Here is a 21,049-nt window from a genome sequence, read left to right as displayed (position 1 = left end):
GACACCACGACTCGGGCAGTGGGGGAGGGAAAAGCCTGTCCCAGCTGGGCTGTGACCTGTCAGCACTGGAGATCCCAGAGCCCGGTGGGGGTTCTGAGGCTGGTCCCGCCGCTCACTGCGGGCACGGGGAGAGGTAAGTCTGTACTTTCCCCTGCCGGCTGCCTGATTTTAGAAGTCGCCTTCTCCTTTTAACTTAAAAAGCCCTAAAAGTTTACCTCTGTCAGTTCAGATGGTCATTACTGGTCATATTTTTCTAGATTTTACATGTTATTAAAAACCACTGAGCCTCTCAATAGACTGATCTGTGCTGTAATGTAGAGATCACTTCTCAGCAGTCTTCTCATTATCACAGCTAGGATTACATTGAAAGTAAAGGTGGCCATAAACATTATGCAGAAGTAGGTCAAACAATTCCTGAATGAACACCAGTATGATGAACGATTATTTTGCAGACGCAGCCATACATATTTTAAGAACTCAGCACTGTACTTATGGATTTATTACAGTTGTTGGGATCAGCCATACATGATTAATGAACAATCTTTCTGGTTATGTTCTGTAAACTTTCCTTACCAAAAAATACTAGCAACTGTTGTCTAAAACTTTTATTTATGGTTGACTTCATTTTAGACAAAACTGGTCTGTCTTAGGTTGGGCATAAGTACAAATCATTGGTAACGGGTTATTCCCTATCCAGATTATGCAAAGGATAGGGCATAACAAAGCGATCACGGGGGTCTGACTGCAACAGAGACCCCAAAATCCCTGAAAAATAGAGCTCCAGGCCGTACATGCATGCTGCACATTCATTTATTCTCTATGGAGCTGTTGAAGAGAGATGCAAGCTGCATTTGTCTCTCCTCGCAGAATGAATGGAGCTGGAGCATGCATGTGCGGCCTTGAGCTATTTCTGCTGGTATTTTTTTGGGGCCCCTGTTAAGATAGCTTGGTGCTGTCGGACAATCCCCCCCCCAATTCTCTTAGTTATGCCATATCCTTTGTATTCTCTATACAGGGATTAACCACCCCAGGGAATACACATTTATTTTCACCCAATGGATGAACATTTTTGTTTAAAGTGTCCCTGGCGTTTAAATTTTTAAACGTATTTAAGAAAGCATTTTTAAGAAACTTTGTAATTGGGTTTATTAGCTGAAAAATTCATTTTTAGCATGAAAAAGCAGTTTGAAGCTCTCCCCCCTGTCTTAATGGTTTTATATGGAGAGGGGAGGGGTGGAGGGAGATGAGGACAAAACAGGACAACAAAGAGTTAATTTACAGCTACATTACCAGGCTATCTCCTCTGAAGTCAGCACTGACCTCTGAATACCAACTTTCATACAGCTCCCACTGTGTAATCCTTTGTTCTCTGCTCTCTACTGGTGACTAATCTCCCTCCTCCCCCCTCCCCTCTCCATAGGTTACACAGGGCTCGACTGATGTAAAAGAGTCAAGATTTCCTGATAATGAGCAGTGAATGAGAGAGAGGAGGGAGGGGGGGACCTGGGAAAAGGCTTTTTAAATGCAGATAATGGCATATTTGCCTGATAAACCCAATTGCAAAGTTTCTTAAAATTGCCTGTACTGACCTTTGCCCAAAATTGCAGAGGGACACACAATTGCAGGATAATTTGAGGGGTAAGTATATTTGTTTTTCAAGTGTCACTGCGAATTAAAAAAATGTTTGACATGTCATAGTGACATGTTAAAAATCTTGAAAAGTTGGGGTCTGAGTGCTCAGCCCCCCAACAATAGCTCATACGTGGTGGGAGAAATCCTCTGGTAAGCTTTTCTTGCTGCTCACTTCATAAGAAAGGCTCCATAGACTTACTAATGAGTCTATCTACTGCAACGAACGAGATAAGGAGAGAAGCACTTAGCTTAGCTCTTCTACTGGCTCAATCAAGTGATCAGTGGGGGTCTGAATACCCAGACCATGACCAATCAAAACTTTTGATATACCTCTGACATGTCAGAAGTGTTTTAAAATTACATTAATGCTTTATCTTGTCCTGCCAATACCTGTCCCTTTTTTAAAAAAAAACCAATATGTAGTTTTATGCCTTTACATTCATAAGTAATAGATCAGGTCTTCCATAGAAGTCATTGAGTCAGCTCCACACTGTGAGTTGTAATCCGTGTCAGACTGGGATACCTGGGGCCCACCAGAGGAAATGATCCCACCAAAGAAGAATCGTTAAAAAGCGACATACTGACCCGGCCCTATTCTGGATTCATCTGGATCTGCGACAACTCCCTTGTCCCCCAATCAGAGCAGGCTATAGAGATAGCACTCAAATGACTGACTGTATATACTGGTAGTTTGTGCCCATATGATGCAGCCGCACCCCATATAATCATTTTATTACCCCCTTCATCCTCCTGCCGCCCATTATCATACTACTACCCCTCATCCTCCTGCCCCTCTATCATCATACTACTCCCTCCTTCATCATCATACTACTACCCCTTCATCCTGCTGCCCTCCGTCATCATGCTACTCCCCCCTTCATCCTCCTGCTCCTCAATCATCATATTACTCCCCCCTTCATCCTCCTGTTCCTCCATCATCATACTACTCCGCCCTTCATCCTCCTTCCCTCCATCATCATGCTATTACCCCTTCATCATCCTCCTGCCCTGCCCTCAAACTACTCCCCCCTTCATCGTCCTGCCCTCCATCATCATACTATTACCCCTTCATGATCCTCCTGCCCTGCCATCATACTACTACCTCCTTCATCCTCCTGCCCTCTATCATCATACTACTACCCCCTTCATCCTCCTGCCCTTCCATCATCATAGTACTCCCCCCCCATCCTCCTGCATCAAGATTATACTACTACTCGTTCATCATAATACTACCACCTCCTTTATCATCATACTACTACCCCCTTCATCCTCCTGCCCTTCCATCATCATAGTACTACTCCTCTCATCCTTTTGCCCCTCATCTCCATACTTCAGCCTCCTTTATTATTCTCCTGCCCCTTCATCTGTATTTAAAACAAAAAAACAGCCATACTTACCTCACATGTATGCTTCCTCTAGTCCCCCAGCGACTCCTCTCCCTGCTCTGCATGAGAGAGATCAGTCACGCTGACAGGGGGCGGAACTTCTGCGGTGGGGGCGGAGCTTCCCGGGTGATACCCAGCACATGGTTTTGCCGGGGCTTGAATCCAGGTATCCTCGCAGGGCTTCTGAAGACCTAACAGCTGCCGCAGCGTCCGACACTGGGGCCCACTGAGGACAGGTAGCATCACTCTATGGCTATCTGGGGGCCCCAGCTGCTGGATGGTCACTGGGAGTGGGGGAGGGGCCCAACGAAGGATCCTCCGGTGGCCCAGTCCGACACTGGTTGCAAATGTTCATATGTGAGCTGTAAACCAACTTTCTGAATGTTGTTAACCAGAGTTTAGGCAGTGGATACACAATGCCATGCTCGCTGTTTTCCCTGTGATTGCTGTAGTCGCACAAATAGATGGCAGCAATGGTAATGCCAATAATGGATAATGTTCGCATATTAAGTGAACTGTACCTGGTTATCAGAATATACATGGACTCCTTAGGGCAATGAGTTCCTGTTTTAGAAAGTGCACTTATATACAACAAATAGCCGATTGAGGAAGCTTCTCTGTGGCATCACCCCTTATATACATTTTCCGCAGGCACACAATCTTCACAGCCAAGCACAAGGCTGGCACTGAGGGGAAATAACATTGGAGAGTGATTCTGTGTGCAATAACCATAATTGTCTACACAATAATTTTTCATGCCACTCTTTGGGAATGTCATTCCTTCCATCTTTGCAGATGTTTATTTCTTTGTTTCACGTGATATCTACATTTTCCCTCCTTGGTTTATAAGAAGCTGATATTGCAGTTAGGTTTCCTTCAGAATGATAAAGCACATGTCCTATGTACTGGGTATAAGGAATAGGCTGCACGCTCTACATTTACTACCTAACTTCTAACTATATTCTGAATGAATGCGTTATATGAGTATTATGGCGCTATTATGGCTGAGAAGATAATTTATGGTCAGGCGGAGGTCATTCAGATGTTAGTTTTAGCAGGAGACTTTTTGACATTGACGGTAACATCTATTATTTTAACTAAAATAATTTCACTAAAAGCTTAACACCCAGACGTTAGTGTTGGCATGGATTTCTTGTCTAGAGAGGACGTCACGCTTGGCAGGATTCACTCTCTTATTATACTGTGTGACCGGAAGGCACTCCACCTTATGTAGCCTATAAATGCCCTTCCCTTTCAAGCTTTTCTTGCTGGTCCGCAGTAGAAGAATCTGTCTTTTGCTCCAGCCTCCTGCATTGCTATATGTTTTGGGTTGCATCTCCAGATTAGTCTCTGCCCATTGCACAAGAGAGCTCACAAAACCGGCTTACCGTCCTATTCATAGCCTTTTATAGTGTCTGCTTTCATCAATCAATCAATCAAGCTCTATTGTTTACTATCATCAGGGGAATAGAAACTTATCATACTTATAAGAAGCCATTTAAATATGTGTACAATATTGTTGGAAAGCAACTCCGACATTAGTCTTTATGACTCTCGGCAGAGTGGCTAGATTTAGCATTTATTTGGCAAGCTAAAATTAGACATATGTTCATGAACCTGGCCCAAAGGTGTTTACACAGTGCGGATATCTGAATTAGAAGGATTCAGGATAAAGGTTCAGATAATCCTGAGCAGACATTGCCCAAATCCAGCTTTTATTTATTAAAGTTGATACTAGACTTAACCCCTTTCAATAGATATTACTTTTAGTTTCGGCATTGTGTCCCCTACAGATGTAGGCTTGCTTTATCAAAGTTTATAGGTTAAGGGCATATTACACAGATAATCTGAGGGAAAAGACCGAGGGAAGTGTGCACCCACCTGTTAACTCAGCGCTCACCTCCGCCTCGTTCTCCACTATTACATGCACAGACAACAAACAGGGAGCAGCGGGAGGGGCTGCCAGAATGATCCTTAGATTGTTTGGGCTGCCCATTGAAGCCAGCGTCGGTATTCTGCCACGCAGTAGGCCATTGTTGCACTAATCAGCTGACATTGTGCATGTTGGCTGATCGTGGCCTTTTAAATTGCCCTATTACACTAAACCAAATAAGGCCAAGTAATATGATATGGCCATCATATTATTCGATTGTGCTGACATAAAAGTTATCACAATTAGAGCTGATACGATGACGCTCCTCACCAGCCAGCAGAAATGATGAGACTGAAAGGTCAGTTGTGTCCAGGAACAACAGGATAAACCATAAATGTCTGACTGACCTCTGAAACGTTAAGGGCTCTTCTGCCTTCTACATAGAGAGGTTTTTTTTATTACTTCCCTTCCCCAGTCTTTGTACCTTTATTTTGTAAGGGTAAGGGTGCGTTCACACCTACAGGATCTGCAGCAGATCTGCAGCAGATTTGATGCTGTGTTCAGTTATTTAAATGAAATCTGCTGCAGAAAATCAGCTGCAGATCCTGTAGGTGTGAACGCACCATAAGGGTACATTATTTCTCCATATGAGACCATTGGTAACTGATCATCAAGCATGTTATGATAGGAGAAGCCACAATAAAGGACCAGCAGTGGTTTTTATGGCAGCAGAATGGGATTATTCATGCATGCAGAGTTATTGCCGCTGATAACAGGACGTCCATTTACAGGCTGATTAATGGCGCTAAATAAATCAAATCATGTTTCTTTTTGTTTGGCAGCCAAGGAATATTGTAAAGTTCTTTTCCCATATGAAGCGCTCAATGAAGACGAATTGACAATCAGAGAAGGTGATATTGTGATTGTCGTCAACAAGGTAATTTCCTGACATAATGTTTGAGTCGTATATTTATTCTGTCACTTTCAGATTGAAAATCTCAGCCCAGTGCTTTTCATGGACAGATATTTTGCTATTTTGATCGCTGTCTGAAACAAATTACAAATAGCCTGCCTTTTATGAAGAAATATTCTACTTGTCTTGTCAGCGCAGAATTCAAGTTCAGCTGAGCTGTGACCATAAAGATATCTAGTTTTACATTCCCTGTGAGCCCCTTTAAGCAGCCTATAATATCTCCATGTGGCCATTCTTGCATTTGATGGTGCGTGCCAGAATTGCCATCAGAAGCATATGTAGGTACAGTAGTACACATCTGTGTTCATTCAGTTATGGCTCCATAATTCATAGTCTATACTTCAATGTAAGGATACCCATTTATGTTTAATTCCAGGCAAGCTTCCATGTGCCATAAATTTGCCCTCATTGATCCTGTAGGTTCCTAGCATTGCAATTACAGTAACTGCTTATTGGTTATTAAGGGTGGAGCAACCTTCATAGACTGTAAAGTCAATATATATTTACATGTATTGCAGATTAGATTAACCATAAAGTTAGGTATATCAGCTGATTTTGGTCGGCCCCTATGCATCATATCTAGAGATGAGCGAACCTGGAGCATGCTCGAGTCCATCCGAACCCGAACTTTCGGCATTTGATTAGCGGTGGCTGCTGAAGTTGGATAAAGCCCTAAGGCTATGTGGAAAACATGGATATAGTCATTGGCTGTATCCATGTTTTCCAGACAACCTTAGAGCTTCAGCAGCCACTGCTAATCAAATGCCGAAAGTTCGGGTTCGGATGGACTCGAACCCGAGCCTGGTTCGCTCATCTCTAATCATATCCATGAATACTTGAAGTGTTTACCCAGCAAAAATATTTTTCTTTCATATCAACTGCTTTCAGAAAGTTATATAAATGTGTAATTCACTTCTATTTAACCATCTCAAGTCTTCCCATACTTATCAGCTGTATGTCCTGCAGGAAGTGCGGTTTTCTTTTCAGTCTGACACAGTGCTCTCTGCTGCCACCTCTGTCCCAGACAGGAACTGTCCAGAGCAGCAGCAAATCCCCATAGAAAACCTCTCCTGCTCTGTACAGTTCCTGTCATGGACAGAAGTGGCAGCAGAGAGCACTGTGTCAGATTAAAAAGAAAACGTTTCCTGCAGGACATACAACAGCCGATAAGTATGGAAAGACTTGAGATTTTTTAAAAATAGAAGTAAATAAGAAATCTATATAACTTTCTGAAACCAGTTGATTTAAAAGAAAAAGATTTTTTCTGGATAACCCCTTTAAAAGAAGGAAATGTCAACTTAAACAGTGCAATAATTGACTGCAGCATTGTGCTGGAGCTGAGCGGGATGTTCTACATTGTGACAAGTGTGGGCCGTTCTTGGCAGAGATAAAGACAGTCATCACATTCTCTGTGTATTAAATGTGTCCGTGTCCTCGCTAATCATCTGTTCCAGGAGAATGGCACCACCTCTCTCATCCTCAGGCCATTGTATACATTTATATAGTCACTACAAAAGGTACTTACGGTTGGCAGAAAATAGCATGCTACATGCCGTGATGGACCCATGTAGTAATTCACCATATATATATATATATATATATATATATATATATATATATATATACACACAGTGGTACCTTGGTTTAAGAGCGTTTTGGTTTGAGAGCTCACAGTTTTTCTAAATTGTGACTTGGTTTAAGAGCATTGCTTTGGTTTAAGAGCTCCCTGTACTGGATGGGAGTGGGGGAGGGGTATGGTCTGCATAGCTGGGTCTACAGCACTGTACTCTGACCCAGGAAGTCTCCCTCACCTTCCAAATCATAGAAGATCCACTTCAGGCTGGGTCTTGCATCAGGGGACAGGACTGTGGAGGTAATCGCTCCATAGCTGTAACCCCTCTCTCCCCGGACAGAGAGTGCTGCAAGTATGTGCCCACATCTGCCCTGCTCATTCCTTCATGCTTCCTGCAGTCTCTGTCAGCCCTTGTGTTTGCCATCCTCTCCATTACTGTACAGTAACTTATAATATCACATATTCTGCTGTTTCTGAATGTTTGTTTCATTTGCTTTACATGTTATTCAGAATAATTCTGACACTACTAAGCAACAGGACAGGCTACTAGAAGGGAGGGATGTGATATGTTATGCCCGCCAGTCTGCAGTCTATGGGACATTTTAATGTACTGTAGTATGGGGGCACCTGTAGAATGCCTGATTAAGGCTAAAGGTATAAACTGGTTGTCCTATACAATATATGCATGTAATGTAATGTAATTGATGGATGTGCAACTTGGAGCTCTTGTTGGTTTCAAATTTGTATCAGTCTGTAAAAAGACCCCCGCTCATGTACCTTTATAATGCTGATGCCAGTGCAACCTTTGTATGCTATATAGCTAGGCCCCAGGAGAAAGCAGCTGTGACAATAGATAGCCTTCACTCCAGTATAATGAGTGTGGAAACATAATGGGATCTTAGTGCCTCATCAACACTGAGGAACTATCAGGCCGTGTTCCAACAGCGTAAGACAATGGGTATTGGAACGGCCGGTGTCAGAGAAGATCATCCCGGCCGATACTGCAGTACCGGACAGATGATCTTCACTGCTGCTGAATTCGAATGCGGGGACATCCGTGCGCGCCTGCATCCGAATTCCTCGCTTCACGCAATGGGGGGTGCGGCTGGAGCCGCACGCTCCATTGTGTGAACTGACAGGTTTTCTGTGGCCGCTATTCAGTGAATAGCAGCTGCAGAAAACTGACATATCCGTTTCATGAAGCGCCGCTAGGGATCCTGGCCAGAGTGTATACCATGTGTATACACTCTGGAAGTGATTCCATAGAGGGCAGCACGTTGTTTCAAATTGGCAACAACAGCCATGATTAATACGTAACTTACGTAGTGTGAACATAGCCTCATTGTTACTGGGAAATAGATGTCCACAGATTGCTGTGGGTGCTGTGTTATGGGTCTGCACAACACAGATTGATAATATTGCCGTATGCACAAGGCCTTACAAATTCTTAAAGGCCCATATATATCAATCGTTCCCATTGTCTTCGTCAGTGTCATACTGCGGGTCTCACTGACTTTATTGTAGAGAGGGTTTCCTCCTACCAGACAGCGTTATATACAGACAACTGGGAGCGTATTCCTACTAAATCACATTTTTTATTTTTGTATGCCATTTTATAGTAAAAAAAATAAAAGTTATATTTTAATAGGGTGAGGTTACATTTAAGGGGGTTTCTGTATTCCAGGCCTACAGGCCTGTGGTTAGTCAGTCTCATCTATCACGTTCAATTTTTTACCCTGGTTATTGTAACCCCGGAGTTGCAATTTACTTGTATTTGAAAATCTTAAAGGACAACTCCAGGCAGGGCAATTTTTTTGTAACCTTGCTGGGAAGGCTCAAAGAAATAACATGCTTTCACCTACCTGGCTCCAACGCTGATGCCGTGTACCGCTGCTCCGGTCCCCCTGTCGCTTACTTGTTTGAGAGGGGACCTGGGTTGTGATGTGTCAGGGCCACCCAGCCAGTGGCCGAGGCGGTACCCCATTACGCCTGCTGACTGGCTGAGCTGCCCTGACACATCACAACCATGGTCCCCTCTCTAACCAGAAAGCGGCGATGGGACCATAACGGTGGTACGTGTCATCAGCGCTGGAGCCCAGTGGGTGAGAGCATGTTGTTTCATTTCAACCTCCCCGCCACTTTTACAAAAAATCGCTCTCCCAGAGTTGTCCTATAAGTGTTCCAGTACTTATCAGTTGCTATATGTCCTGCAGGAAGTGATGTATTTCTTGTCTGACACAGTGCTCTCTGCGGCCACCTCTGTTCATGATTAAAAATGAGCGAACCCCGAGCATGCTTGAGTCCATCCGAACCCGAACTTTTTGCATTTGATTAGCGGTGGCTGCTGAAGTTGGATAAAGCCCTAAGGCTATGTGGAAAACATGGATATAGTCATTGGCCGTATCCATGTTTTCCAGACAACCTTAGAGCTTTATCCAAGTTCAGCAGCCCCAGCTAATCAAATGCCGAACATTCAGGTTCGGATCGACTCGAACCCGAACCCGGTTTGCTCATCTCTATTCGTGACAGAGATTTTTAAATAGAAGTAAATTACAAATCTACAACATTCTGAAACCAGTTTAGAAAGAAAAGACCACAGAAGGAAGACTATAAGTATAAAGGTCTATATTCAAAACCAGAGCACAGTCCCTTAAACCTACAACAACCTAGACACATAAGTGAAGTCAGGCCTGCCCCATATTACGATTTCTATGGTAATGTCTTGGTAGTTGTTTTAGTGTTTTTGTTGTGCATGCTGCGGCTCTTTCTTTCCTCCTTGAGAGTTTTCATTTCCTTTTTCCCTTAGATCTGCAGTTTTTAAGCAAACGATTTGTTCACACCGCTTAGAAAACCAATTACATTATAGGCTGCTAAATGCTTCTCCTATTATAAGTATGGCCTTAAACTGAGGGGATCATTAAGTGTGTATAGTGCGGCGGGCTCCAAGCTGCCTCTCATCAGGTTTTATGGCCTGCTAACTTTCACACTATTCACAGCTACATGGTAATGTGTTGCCAATGTCACAGTGAAAAGGCCTTGTCTGGTTTAGACATCCTACAGTAGTCTTACGAAACATCACTGATGACAAATGGGGCAGTCTTACATCTGAGACAATGCAATGAGCAGGAGTATTATTGAAGCTGGCAACAACACTCAGAGTTTTAACCCCTTCAGGTACATACATCACCATAAACTCTGCAATTTACAGTGTATAGTTTTTAGATACAATGTAATTTATGATCTAGTGTCTATCATAGTATACTGGAATTATTTTACCATTGTGCGGTTGGAAAGGATTGAATATTTGCATTCAGAAACCAGTTATATAGAAACCTACATTCTGGAGTGTACCTGGTGTTAAAATGGTTTTTTTTAGGACTTAGAAAATATAAAAATATTACCAAAAGTCCTCCTTTGGGGCTCTGTTCTGATCTCTAAGACACTATACAGCATTCACTGGCTTGATTTACAGGAAAAGGTTCCCTACTGAGAAAATTTGGCGGAATTCCGGAGCAGAAATCTGAATAGCAGAATCCCACCTGCCTCAGTGTCAAACAGCGTGTCTATGGGAGGGCTCATGTGCCTCTTTGAGCAGAGAGTGGAGTGTCAATTCTTTGAGCGGAGAACGGAGGAGAGAAAAGGGGGCACATGAGTCCTCCCATAGAGTCGCCGTTTGAGACTGAGGAAGGCAAAACATGTCATGTTACGATTGATGGAAATAGTGTTACTTGGGAGTTAGAAGTTACTCATGTATTGACATTTTTGTATGATAAATGTAGAGTACCACCTCTGGAACTGGCACCGATCTTGGAAACAAGGCCGCCTCAGCCCTGTCCATCCTGGTTGCAGTTGCCAGAGGTAGTCAGGATGGTGAAAACAGCAGTTTGTTTTGTGCAATTTGCTTAACTCCTATTGACATTTATAGGAGTTGTGAAAACAATATAGCAGCCGCAGGTTTCAGTAACCCGGGAGGGAATGAGTTGCAGTGCAAACAGCATTAAGCAGCCTACTTGGCCACCTCAACTAGGTCAGATGGGAATACCCCTTTAAAGAAGCAATTAAGGGAATGACTAAGAAAAATAAATAAAAATATTTCCTCTTGGTTGCAAACTCCATATCTGTGTCTGCTGTCTGTGCTGGCTCCTGTACACTGTATATAAATGTTTATTGGTCGACTGATCTTTGAACATGTATAATCCATCATCAGCCACATATCTCTCCATATAATAAGAGACGCGTGGCCAATGGCTGGCTAAAGGAAAATCTTCAAGAGTCAGCTATAAAAACAATTGTACTGCTATAACAGAACATTTTTGCTTTGTCTAGGACTGTGTAGATGTGGGCTGGTGGGAAGGAGAGATAAACGGCAGAAGAGGAGTGTTTCCCGATAACTTTGTGAAGTTACTTCCTCCTGATTATGAGAAGGAAATCCATGTGAGTGCCATCTAATGTTATTTTTGGCTTCTTTGTTACAAAGCTCTATTTTTTGGTATCTTTTTTTACATGTAATCATTTAGTGAACTTTTGCATTATGAGTGTAAAGCTATTGGCCTACAGTAATTCTTCTTGTTAGCTGTAATACTCCATATGTTAGGGAGGAATTACATGGAAACAACCAATGGTTATCGAAATCTGCTCCTTATGCATTGACTTACTGGTAAGTTAGTGCTCCTATGTAGCAGCCATTCTAAAGTGCAGAGTAGGGAAGGATGAAGACAAGCCATATTGGGTCCTTCTCACATAACATAAATGGCCTCTGCATAGCACGTGTGCCAGGAACATAGTGTTCAGTTAAAAAGGAAGCCCCACCTACAGTAAAAAACAGCAGGGAGGCGGGTGTGGGTGAGAAAAAAAGTGAGCTCTTCCGTCCCTCCGCTGCACCGCTCCAGGGTCCTGTTCATCACTGCCGGCTGCCATCTTCTGCAGGAAACCGGGTACGTCATATACCTGGCTCCTGCAAGAGCAACATCACGGCCTTGCTGAGAGATTGCCCCCTGTATTACACATGGCATCCTAAGCAGTCACCTACACACAGGCCTTGCCATAGTGTTTCCGGTCTGGACACTTTTCTGGTTACAGAGAGAGGCTCAATAATGAGGAACATGAATGGATGAATATATCAGACAATTCCACTGAATATCCGAGAGCTAGAGGCAACAGGTCCAGTGATTTCAGTGCACTCTATAAAGAATAGAGACAATATTTAGACAGATTACAGGAATTACTGTGGAATTAGGTATCACTAGAGAGAATACAGCAATTTGCAGAGGTAAAATACATTGTAAGGGACCTGTAATGACTCTCCACAAAAGAACAGTGCGAGTAATCCCGAGCTGACACAGTAAAACAGAGTGTTCCCCTGCAGGCTGACGTCTGCCTGTTCTTTTAACAATGCAAGTACAAAAATAGGTCTGGCCAGACATCGGAAATGATGAGTTAAATGGCTGTAATTATAGAGTTCCTATTTAATTCAACAAGGGCCGGAATTTACGCCCACCTACCCAGGTCAGATTAAGTCATCCATTATAGTGAGTGAAAGATTTCAGGCTTAATGGTAAAATGTGCTGATTATAAGGCTGCAGACTAGTCCTCCCCAGTCCTTTATCCTCTTCATATGTACACAACATATTTACCCCCAACAGTAAACGTGTATACCACAGCGTCTATATGTATTTCACCTGCTAGTGCCCTTGTCTGATGAAGATATATGGTCTACTGAGCAAAGGAGAGGCGGTGGCCCTATAGAAACACACAGTGACTGAGGGGAATTATGGATCATTTTAGTAATAAGGCAACTTCACTGACAATCTGTACTGAACATTTCTCTCTTTAAATAGCTCATCATTAGACAGATCATTGTAGATTAAATGCCTAAATAATGGTATGCTAATAGTTGCTTCACCATAGGTTAAAGGGCTCTTATAGTTAAAGGACAGTGAATATGATTACAGGAGACATTAGAGACATTCCCTTTTACATTGCAGTCCTCGAGGTGATCAGCTGATCGCTCAGTCCATATCCCAGCTCCCCCAGTAGACCATTTGCTTTGATGGTGGCAGCAGCGTCTTTCTAAGGGTCCTACTCGGCCGATAATCGTTCCTGTGGAATAGGGCCCTAAGAATTTCTCTTCTCTTCTAGAAGCACTGCTTTAAGAAATGAATATCTTTGTTTATCTGTGTTCACACTGTGTTTCAGCAGTACGTCTCTGGTATTTGTTGTGATACCGGCAAAAATGTATGCTGACATATATAGAGGTATACTCCTAATGGGTCTATTGACTTTAATTGCCCAGGGTAGGCTGACATCTATATATGCTAATAGAAAACACGGACAGAACAATTTATAACTTAAACTTCCTCGGACCTAATTCAAAAATTTTATCTATTTACTAAGTAGAAGAAAGGCCTTTGGGCTATTCAAATATCTGGCCCGGTTCTCGCCCATAGCGCGGGTCTATTCCCATGCACTGTCTCGGCCTGAAGCACTGGAGGAGGACGCACCGGCCCTCAGTGTGACAAAACTCCTTCCCTCTGTGACGCGGCTCCATTAGAATCAATGGAGCCACGTCACAGAGGTGAGAGGAGATCATCACACTGGGGGCCAGAGGGTCTGCCTCCAGTGCTTCAGACCGGTCCCCAGAGATAGACTGGCACTGTGCATGGGAACTGGACTGCGGGTCAAAAAAAGGACTGTTGCACCAGCATCCCTGCGCCCCGGTCCATTCATCTCAAAAACTTAAAGCAATGCATCTGATGGTACATAAGCTTCAAATAAAGAATAAGGTCAAGAATATCTACTTTATTGGTATAAAATATACAATGTTGGTTCTCTCTAGAGGAATCTGGTTGGTTGCAGCCATGAGGCAGGAAAGAAAACCAACTGGAGTTGATAGATGTGAATGCAGAGAAAGGCAACTGATTATGTTCTAGAACATTTTAATCGGAAAAAAAAATAAGTTATGGTGAAATTATTATTTTCTGGCATTTGCTAATTCAGCACATATAATCTAGATTGTAGAGAGACCCATAGCAGCGGCAGGACAATATCTTTTACTGTATTTATTTTGTGCTCCATTCAGATTCTAACACAACGGAGAAGAAAAATCTTGTGTAGCATTTCCTAAGGGGTTGTGAGATCATAATCACTGTATAATGAAACGTTAAGCATTTAGAACAGTCTTTGACCCAGATTTATCAGTCTGTGTGAGACAGACATGTGATTTGTGTCCAGCTCATTTTATGCAGAAAAAAAGCTGAGCTGTGATCGATCATCATCTGACACAAAAATCAGATCTGGGCCGTTGTGATTCATTTCATCCCCATGTTTGAGGCGTTTCTTTGCTGTCAGTAAATTGACTTGCTGTTTCTATTCAGAGACTGAAAACCCTAACAATTGTTTCAAACAACTTCCCTCCATTGGCAGCTTATGTATTGTTTACTTCATGTCTCCCTTCATTTCAGTCTCCTGTCCACTGCCTGTTGTTAGGCTGTTGTCTTTAGTAATAGATTCAGCAAGATAGAATGCAGGGAGTGGGGTCGGGGCTTAGCTTGTGCTGTGTACTGGAGATGGAGGAGAGGGAGACATGGAAGGGAAATCACACCGTCCCTCTTATCTCTACTACAGCAGTGCTTAGTACAACCCTTAGCTTTATTTTCTGCTGTTCTTATTTCTGCTCATACTTCTCTTTCTTCCCAACATGCTATGTATAATAGTGTACTATATAAATATAGTGTCAGACAGTTCAGTGCTTAGGGTAACCTGTTCCCTTGTTGTCGTCCTGTTTCTTTCATGTCAGCTTACATAGCACCTTGCAGAAACTAGTGTATTAGTAACACCTTCTTTCCCCACATGCCAACTGTAGTAGTGTGCTGTGTAAATCAGCAGTCCAGCACAGTGCACACCTGTTTATGCCAGTTCATGCCATAGCATAGAGTTGTATGTGATGTTTTGTACTACTGGCAAACAACTCTTCTGAGCTGCCACCTCCTAAAAATGGGTCAATGAGAAATCACTGTACACCATGGGGGATTCAATATCAATAGAGAACTAGAATCATCTTGTTATCACTTTAAAGGATTAATCTAATAAAATGCAAGCTTTTAAAAAAATATTTTGAAAACATGGGTGCTCTCTATTGGTTTGCCTGTTACAATGCTAGACCTCTCATCTAGAGTACGGATAGATAAACATGGGTAAATAAAGCCTGTCTGAATACCGCTTGAGGCTGGGTTCACATACAGTATATTTCAGGCAGTATTTGGTCCTCATGGCAACCAAAACAAGGAGTGGATTGAAACCACACAGAAAGGCTCTGTTCACACAATGTTGTAATTAAGTGGATGGCCGTCATTTAATGGCAAATTTTTGCTGTTATTTTAAAACAACGGCCATTGTATTGAAATAATGGAAGTTATTTACCGTTATATGGCGGCCATCCACTCAATTCCAACATTGTGTGAACAGAGCCTTTCTGTGTTTTTAATCCACTCCTGGTTTTGGTTGCCATGAGGACCAAATACTGCCTGAAATATACGTAGTGTGAATTCATCCTAAGGCTATGTTCACACAACATAAAACTACGGCCGTAGTTCTCGCCGCAGAACTACAGCCGTAGTTTTGCGGGGTGGAACAATGTCATTGATGAATAGGATCCCGGCCGGAGTGTACACACATCGTATACGCTCCGGCCGGGAGCCCATGCGGGGCAGCAAAAAACTGACATGTCAGTTTTCTGCGGCCGGAATTCAATGAATTCCGGCTGCAGAAAGACCTGTCAGTTCACACAGTGAAGCAAGTGGCTCCGGCCGCTTGCTTCACTGTGTGCTATGGTAATCTCTGATGCGGGCTCACGCTGATGCGCCCGCATCAGAGTTCTTCGGCCGGACGTATCATCCGGCCGGTACTTAAGGGATGATCTGGGCAGAGACCGGCCATTCCATGACCCGGCCGGGGTCACGGAACGGCCGGTCTCTAACGGTGTGTGAACATAGCCTAAAACTGAATGCTGATACACTTTTAAAGTTAAACTGTGTGAAAAGAAAACTTTTTTTGTACAGTCAAATTATACCCCTTAAAATAGAGTAGTCTATGGCTCTCCAGGGAGCAGCAAAGTTCCTACAGCCATTAATTTACCTCTGACTTCTGAGTTAATACTATAATGAGCATTCGAGACACACCGCTGGCATTAACATCTAGTAATATTACTTTATGTGAAATTTGGCTAAATAGTGAAACATTTCGGGCATAATATTCCAATAATGGCGTAATATATTTGTTTATGGAAATATAATATTGCATGTTGATATATGCCGATGTGAATTATCCAGAAATCAGGGTCACCCTGGGCAATAATTAAACTGTTAGTCTGGCTGTGAAATAAATGGACCTAAACTAGTCATTCTGCAATTTCCATTTTTGAATTCATTTCAGATGTCAAATGGCGGTTTACCGTGAATCTAGCCGCACATTGAAAATTATACAAAATAAATATATTTACAAAGAGGCAAATATGCTTGCTTTTCCTAACGGATTGTGAAAATGATATGCAATCTAAATAAGCACCTGCAAAGCCCTGTAGGATCTTTCATCAGCAAAAGCATTAGGGAAGTTAAATAGCACATTAGACTATTTTAGTACCTTCTGAATTCATGTTTATTTAAAGATAATTTTATGCGAATAATGTTTCCATCACATAACTTTTAAAGGGAAAGCCAACCTGATCCAGGTTGCTTTGATGTCAAATATTTCAATAGCGTCTGCCTTATTCTTGATACCACCATTGGGGTGAGCCTTTGCAGCTGTTGGTGTTTGGGTATTATGTTTGGCAAGACTCTATGAGACATTCCGCCAAATGTGTGCTATGGACACATGCAGCTGCTTGCCTGTACAGTTACATATGTCTGCCCAAAAATGAAAAAAACAAAACAAAACCTAAAATATGTGGTCTGGACTGCTGTGCTTTAAGCATTATTATTTACTATGTTTGTTTATATACTGTACAGTACATCCTCTCACTTGTCTTTTCACAGAGACCTAAGAAACCACCGCCTCCATCAGCTCCAGTAGCCAAGCCAGGAACAGGTAATGGCAACGACACGAAAACTGATCTCTCTATCTCACTATCTTTATATCTAGAGTACATTGACAGCAGGGGCGTAACTACCACTGAAGCAGCCATAGCGGCTACTATGGGGCCCCATGGCCTGTTCCTGCAATACACTGAGCCCCCTGAGCTGTAATCATTTGCAGCACCAGGTGGCCGAGCGGGCCTCCCTGGTTCTGTAAATGTCCCTTTAACTGAAAGCACTCCTGACCAGCGCAGCTATGACTACACTTGACAGCTTAGTCGGGAAGGTGGGGATAAAGGCCTTGTTCTTACAAGGTTAGGAACACATGTGGCTGAAACCACGCACCCATGCCTTCACCAGTACCCTTACTGGGATTATTAGTAACATCATGCGGCTATTGGTGACCAAATGGGGCATGGTTTCAGCCACATGTGCCCCAAAGCCTGTGGTAACCCCGCTACAGTTAGATCACACATAGAAGATTGTCGGCATATATGACCACCTAGTCCATCTAGTCTGCCCCCATATTATTTCCTTTAAAATTTTATTTTGGGATATATACATGTTAATCCACTAGCACCACTACTACTACCACTATTTACATACTACGTCCACCACCACTATTACCGTACTACCACCACTACTATTACCACCACCACTATTACCGTACTACCACCACTACTATTACCACCACCACTATTACCGTACTACCACCACTACTATTACCACCACCACTACTGCTACTACCACTATTACCGTACTACCACCACTACTATTACCACCACTATTACCGTACTACCATCACTACTATTACCGCCACCACAACTATTATTGTTCTACCGCCAATACTATTACCACCACCACTACTACCACCACAACTATTATTGTACTACCACCACTACTATTACCACCACCACTACTACTACCACCACTATTACTGTACTACCACCACCATTACTACCACCCCTATTACCATACTACCACCACCGCTACCACTACTAGCTCTACTTTGTGTTAGAACATGGTGGTTCAGTTATTTTGCCCTCTCTCTGTCTATGTAATCTATTCACCTTCTGCATAGACATCTGTGGTACTAGACCAGGAAGACACTGGGATAGTTTCTAAAGAAGTAGAAGCTTTTGCCATCTAGTGGCCATTCTTCTGTAATGAATACATAACCTGTAGTAAAGACGTCTCACTTTTAGCTCCACATTAAATATACTGATGGTAACTGACCGCTGTCTCTCTTCATTTGACTGTGGCTTTGAGCTGTAATAAATATATCTTTCTATTGAGCTATGGACTGATTAAGTGGCTATCATTTCAGACATGAAGGGAAGTGTCATTTCTTAGGTAAAATTATGATGTAAACATGACAGACAGTTCTACATATCAGCGACGGCTTCCTCTGCCTGCTAACCAGTCAGTCAAGGAGGGGCAGAGAGAGTGGAGATAAGACCTGCTAACATCACATGTGGCTATGCTGTTGAAATGTAATATTTCTTTTTTTTTTTTCCAGACAAATCATTTAAGAAACCTTAAGGTTTTAATGGGGTTTCCGTCATGGTTAACAGCATTCCTTTGTGTCCTTTTGACATGTTTTTATCAGGATCTCCTTCTTTAACAGGAAAGAACGGAGGCTGTTACATTAAAATAAATTGACATTTTAAGGGTCTATTTACATGTACCGTATTGCAGCAGATTTCACGCTGCAAGCTTCTCCCCTGCCACCATCCTGCGTGTTCCTCCGGGTCCCCTGCTTAGTGACGGCCTGCTCAGCCTATCACTGGCTGTGGCAGGACAGTGCAATGATTGGCTGAGTGGGCTGTCACTAAGCAGGGGACCCGGAGAAGCAAGCAGGAGGGCACCAGGGGAGAATCTTGCAGCCTGAAATCTGCTGCAATACAGATACTGTATTTAAAACTTGTGCTTAGGAACAGTGGCGCCATTGTCCATAACAACCAATCAGATTCCAGCTCCCATTTTTAATAAAACGACCCCTCCGTTGTTCCTCTGTTCATCTCCACCTTATCTTAAAAAGCTTTGTGACGTTTTCTGTTCAAAAGCATATTCTATTAAGACCCAGTTCACATCACATTGTTGACTCCCACACAGAAACAAGACATGTTTGAGAAACAAACCCAATCGAGTTCTAGTCAGACCATGTTGATCCTAATAAACTCAATAGGCCCTGTGGGAATACATCGGGCTAATTGTCAGCATCCATTTTCTGAAAACAACATCTAGCCTAACCAAGGCTGGAAACATAATGTGAATGCAGCCTAAGACATCACTGCAGAATCTGACTACATATAGGCTTTGTTTTTTATTCTGTTATCACGGAGACACATAGGTCGTTATAGGTGCTGTATACAAAGCATATGTGTTTGTATAAGTTTTTAAAACAATTGTTTTACCTAGTATACTAGTAAATGCCCTCCCTTTTTAGTGGTGCAATTTATGGTCTTTTGGGTGGTTGAAGATCAATGAGTTAAATCACTCAATGAATCAAAACACTTATTTACACAACGTCTAACAAACCAGTGCAGAGGGTCGTATTACATACTGTGTGTCGGGATGTCCTTGGTTTTACCATAGGGCATAAAAAGCTTGTACATCTGTGCATATAACAGGCGGAGAGCTCAGAGGGCAGCTGCTTAACTACAGGAGAAGTCACAGCATTGGAGCTAATTCCAATCACAAGTCACATAATGAGGTTGTTGCAGAGAATGTTCTATTCTGGTTTAGTGTAAAAAGGGACTTGAGCCCAGGATGGATCCAGATCATTACAGCCGTGGTGACCAGGGATTACATTATACTTCTTTATATCTATATGTGGTCAGGGTTTTGTCAGATCAGATTCATCTTCTATGTGTTTGGAATTCCCTGAAGAGGTGAGGGAGAATCTATACATCCTGGATTTGCATAGATGAATTTTAAGTAGATGGCGTATTGAGCCAGACAAGATAATCTTATTTCCATCAAGGTGTCCTGACTAAGCTTCTTGCAATATATTGTACAGCTATTTCCCCGGACGTAGGCTGTCTAAATCATGGCTGTAATCCCTTTGATGTGCCCAGAATTCAGTATTTTATGCAGTTTAGCTAATATGCTATTGTAGATAGGTTTATTTTGTTTTCATTTTTTTTATTACAGTGGGTACATCAGACAGAAAGCAAGACATAAGGAAGATTCCTCCAGAAAGGCCTGAAACCCTCCCGCACAGACCGGATGAAAAGGGTAAGTGCTGCTTAAAGGGAATGTATCATCTGTAAGTGACTTATTTATCCAGGTTGTTATTTATTATTTGTTTTCATTCTTGACATTTTTTTCATGTATTTTTGTGATAATATTTATAAAATAAAAGCCTGGAAACAATCCAATCCTTATACTAGACACTGAGATACATTCTGCTGTTCTCTGCAGCTTAATTTTCCGCTTTGTTGCATAGACTGGGACAAGGTCAACAGAGCAACCTCATTATCATTAGGGGTCAGGGGATCTTATGATAGAAGACAACTCTGTCATACTGCCTGGGCCAAGAAT

At 42.5% G+C, this 21,049-nt stretch overlaps 1 protein-coding gene across 2 annotated transcripts in view; it reads left to right on the top strand.

Annotated features, from left to right (window-relative positions):
• SH3KBP1 (SH3 domain containing kinase binding protein 1) overlaps nucleotides 1–21,049 on the top strand; it is a 249,651-nt gene that overhangs the window by 196,206 nt on the left and 32,396 nt on the right. For both annotated transcript variants that reach the window (XM_069946144.1, XM_069946145.1), the window contains 4 exons: nucleotides 5,733–5,827; nucleotides 11,763–11,870; nucleotides 17,465–17,516; nucleotides 20,660–20,743. In XM_069946144.1, coding sequence (XP_069802245.1) covers nucleotides 5,733–5,827; nucleotides 11,763–11,870; nucleotides 17,465–17,516; nucleotides 20,660–20,743 — 339 coding nt within the window. The remainder of the gene's footprint in view (nucleotides 1–5,732; nucleotides 5,828–11,762; nucleotides 11,871–17,464; nucleotides 17,517–20,659; nucleotides 20,744–21,049) is intronic.

This window comes from Dendropsophus ebraccatus, chromosome 11, assembly GCF_027789765.1.
Source record: "Dendropsophus ebraccatus isolate aDenEbr1 chromosome 11, aDenEbr1.pat, whole genome shotgun sequence".
NCBI lineage: Eukaryota > Metazoa > Chordata > Amphibia > Anura > Hylidae > Dendropsophus > Dendropsophus ebraccatus.
This window is presented reverse-complemented; position numbering and strand designations above follow the sequence as displayed.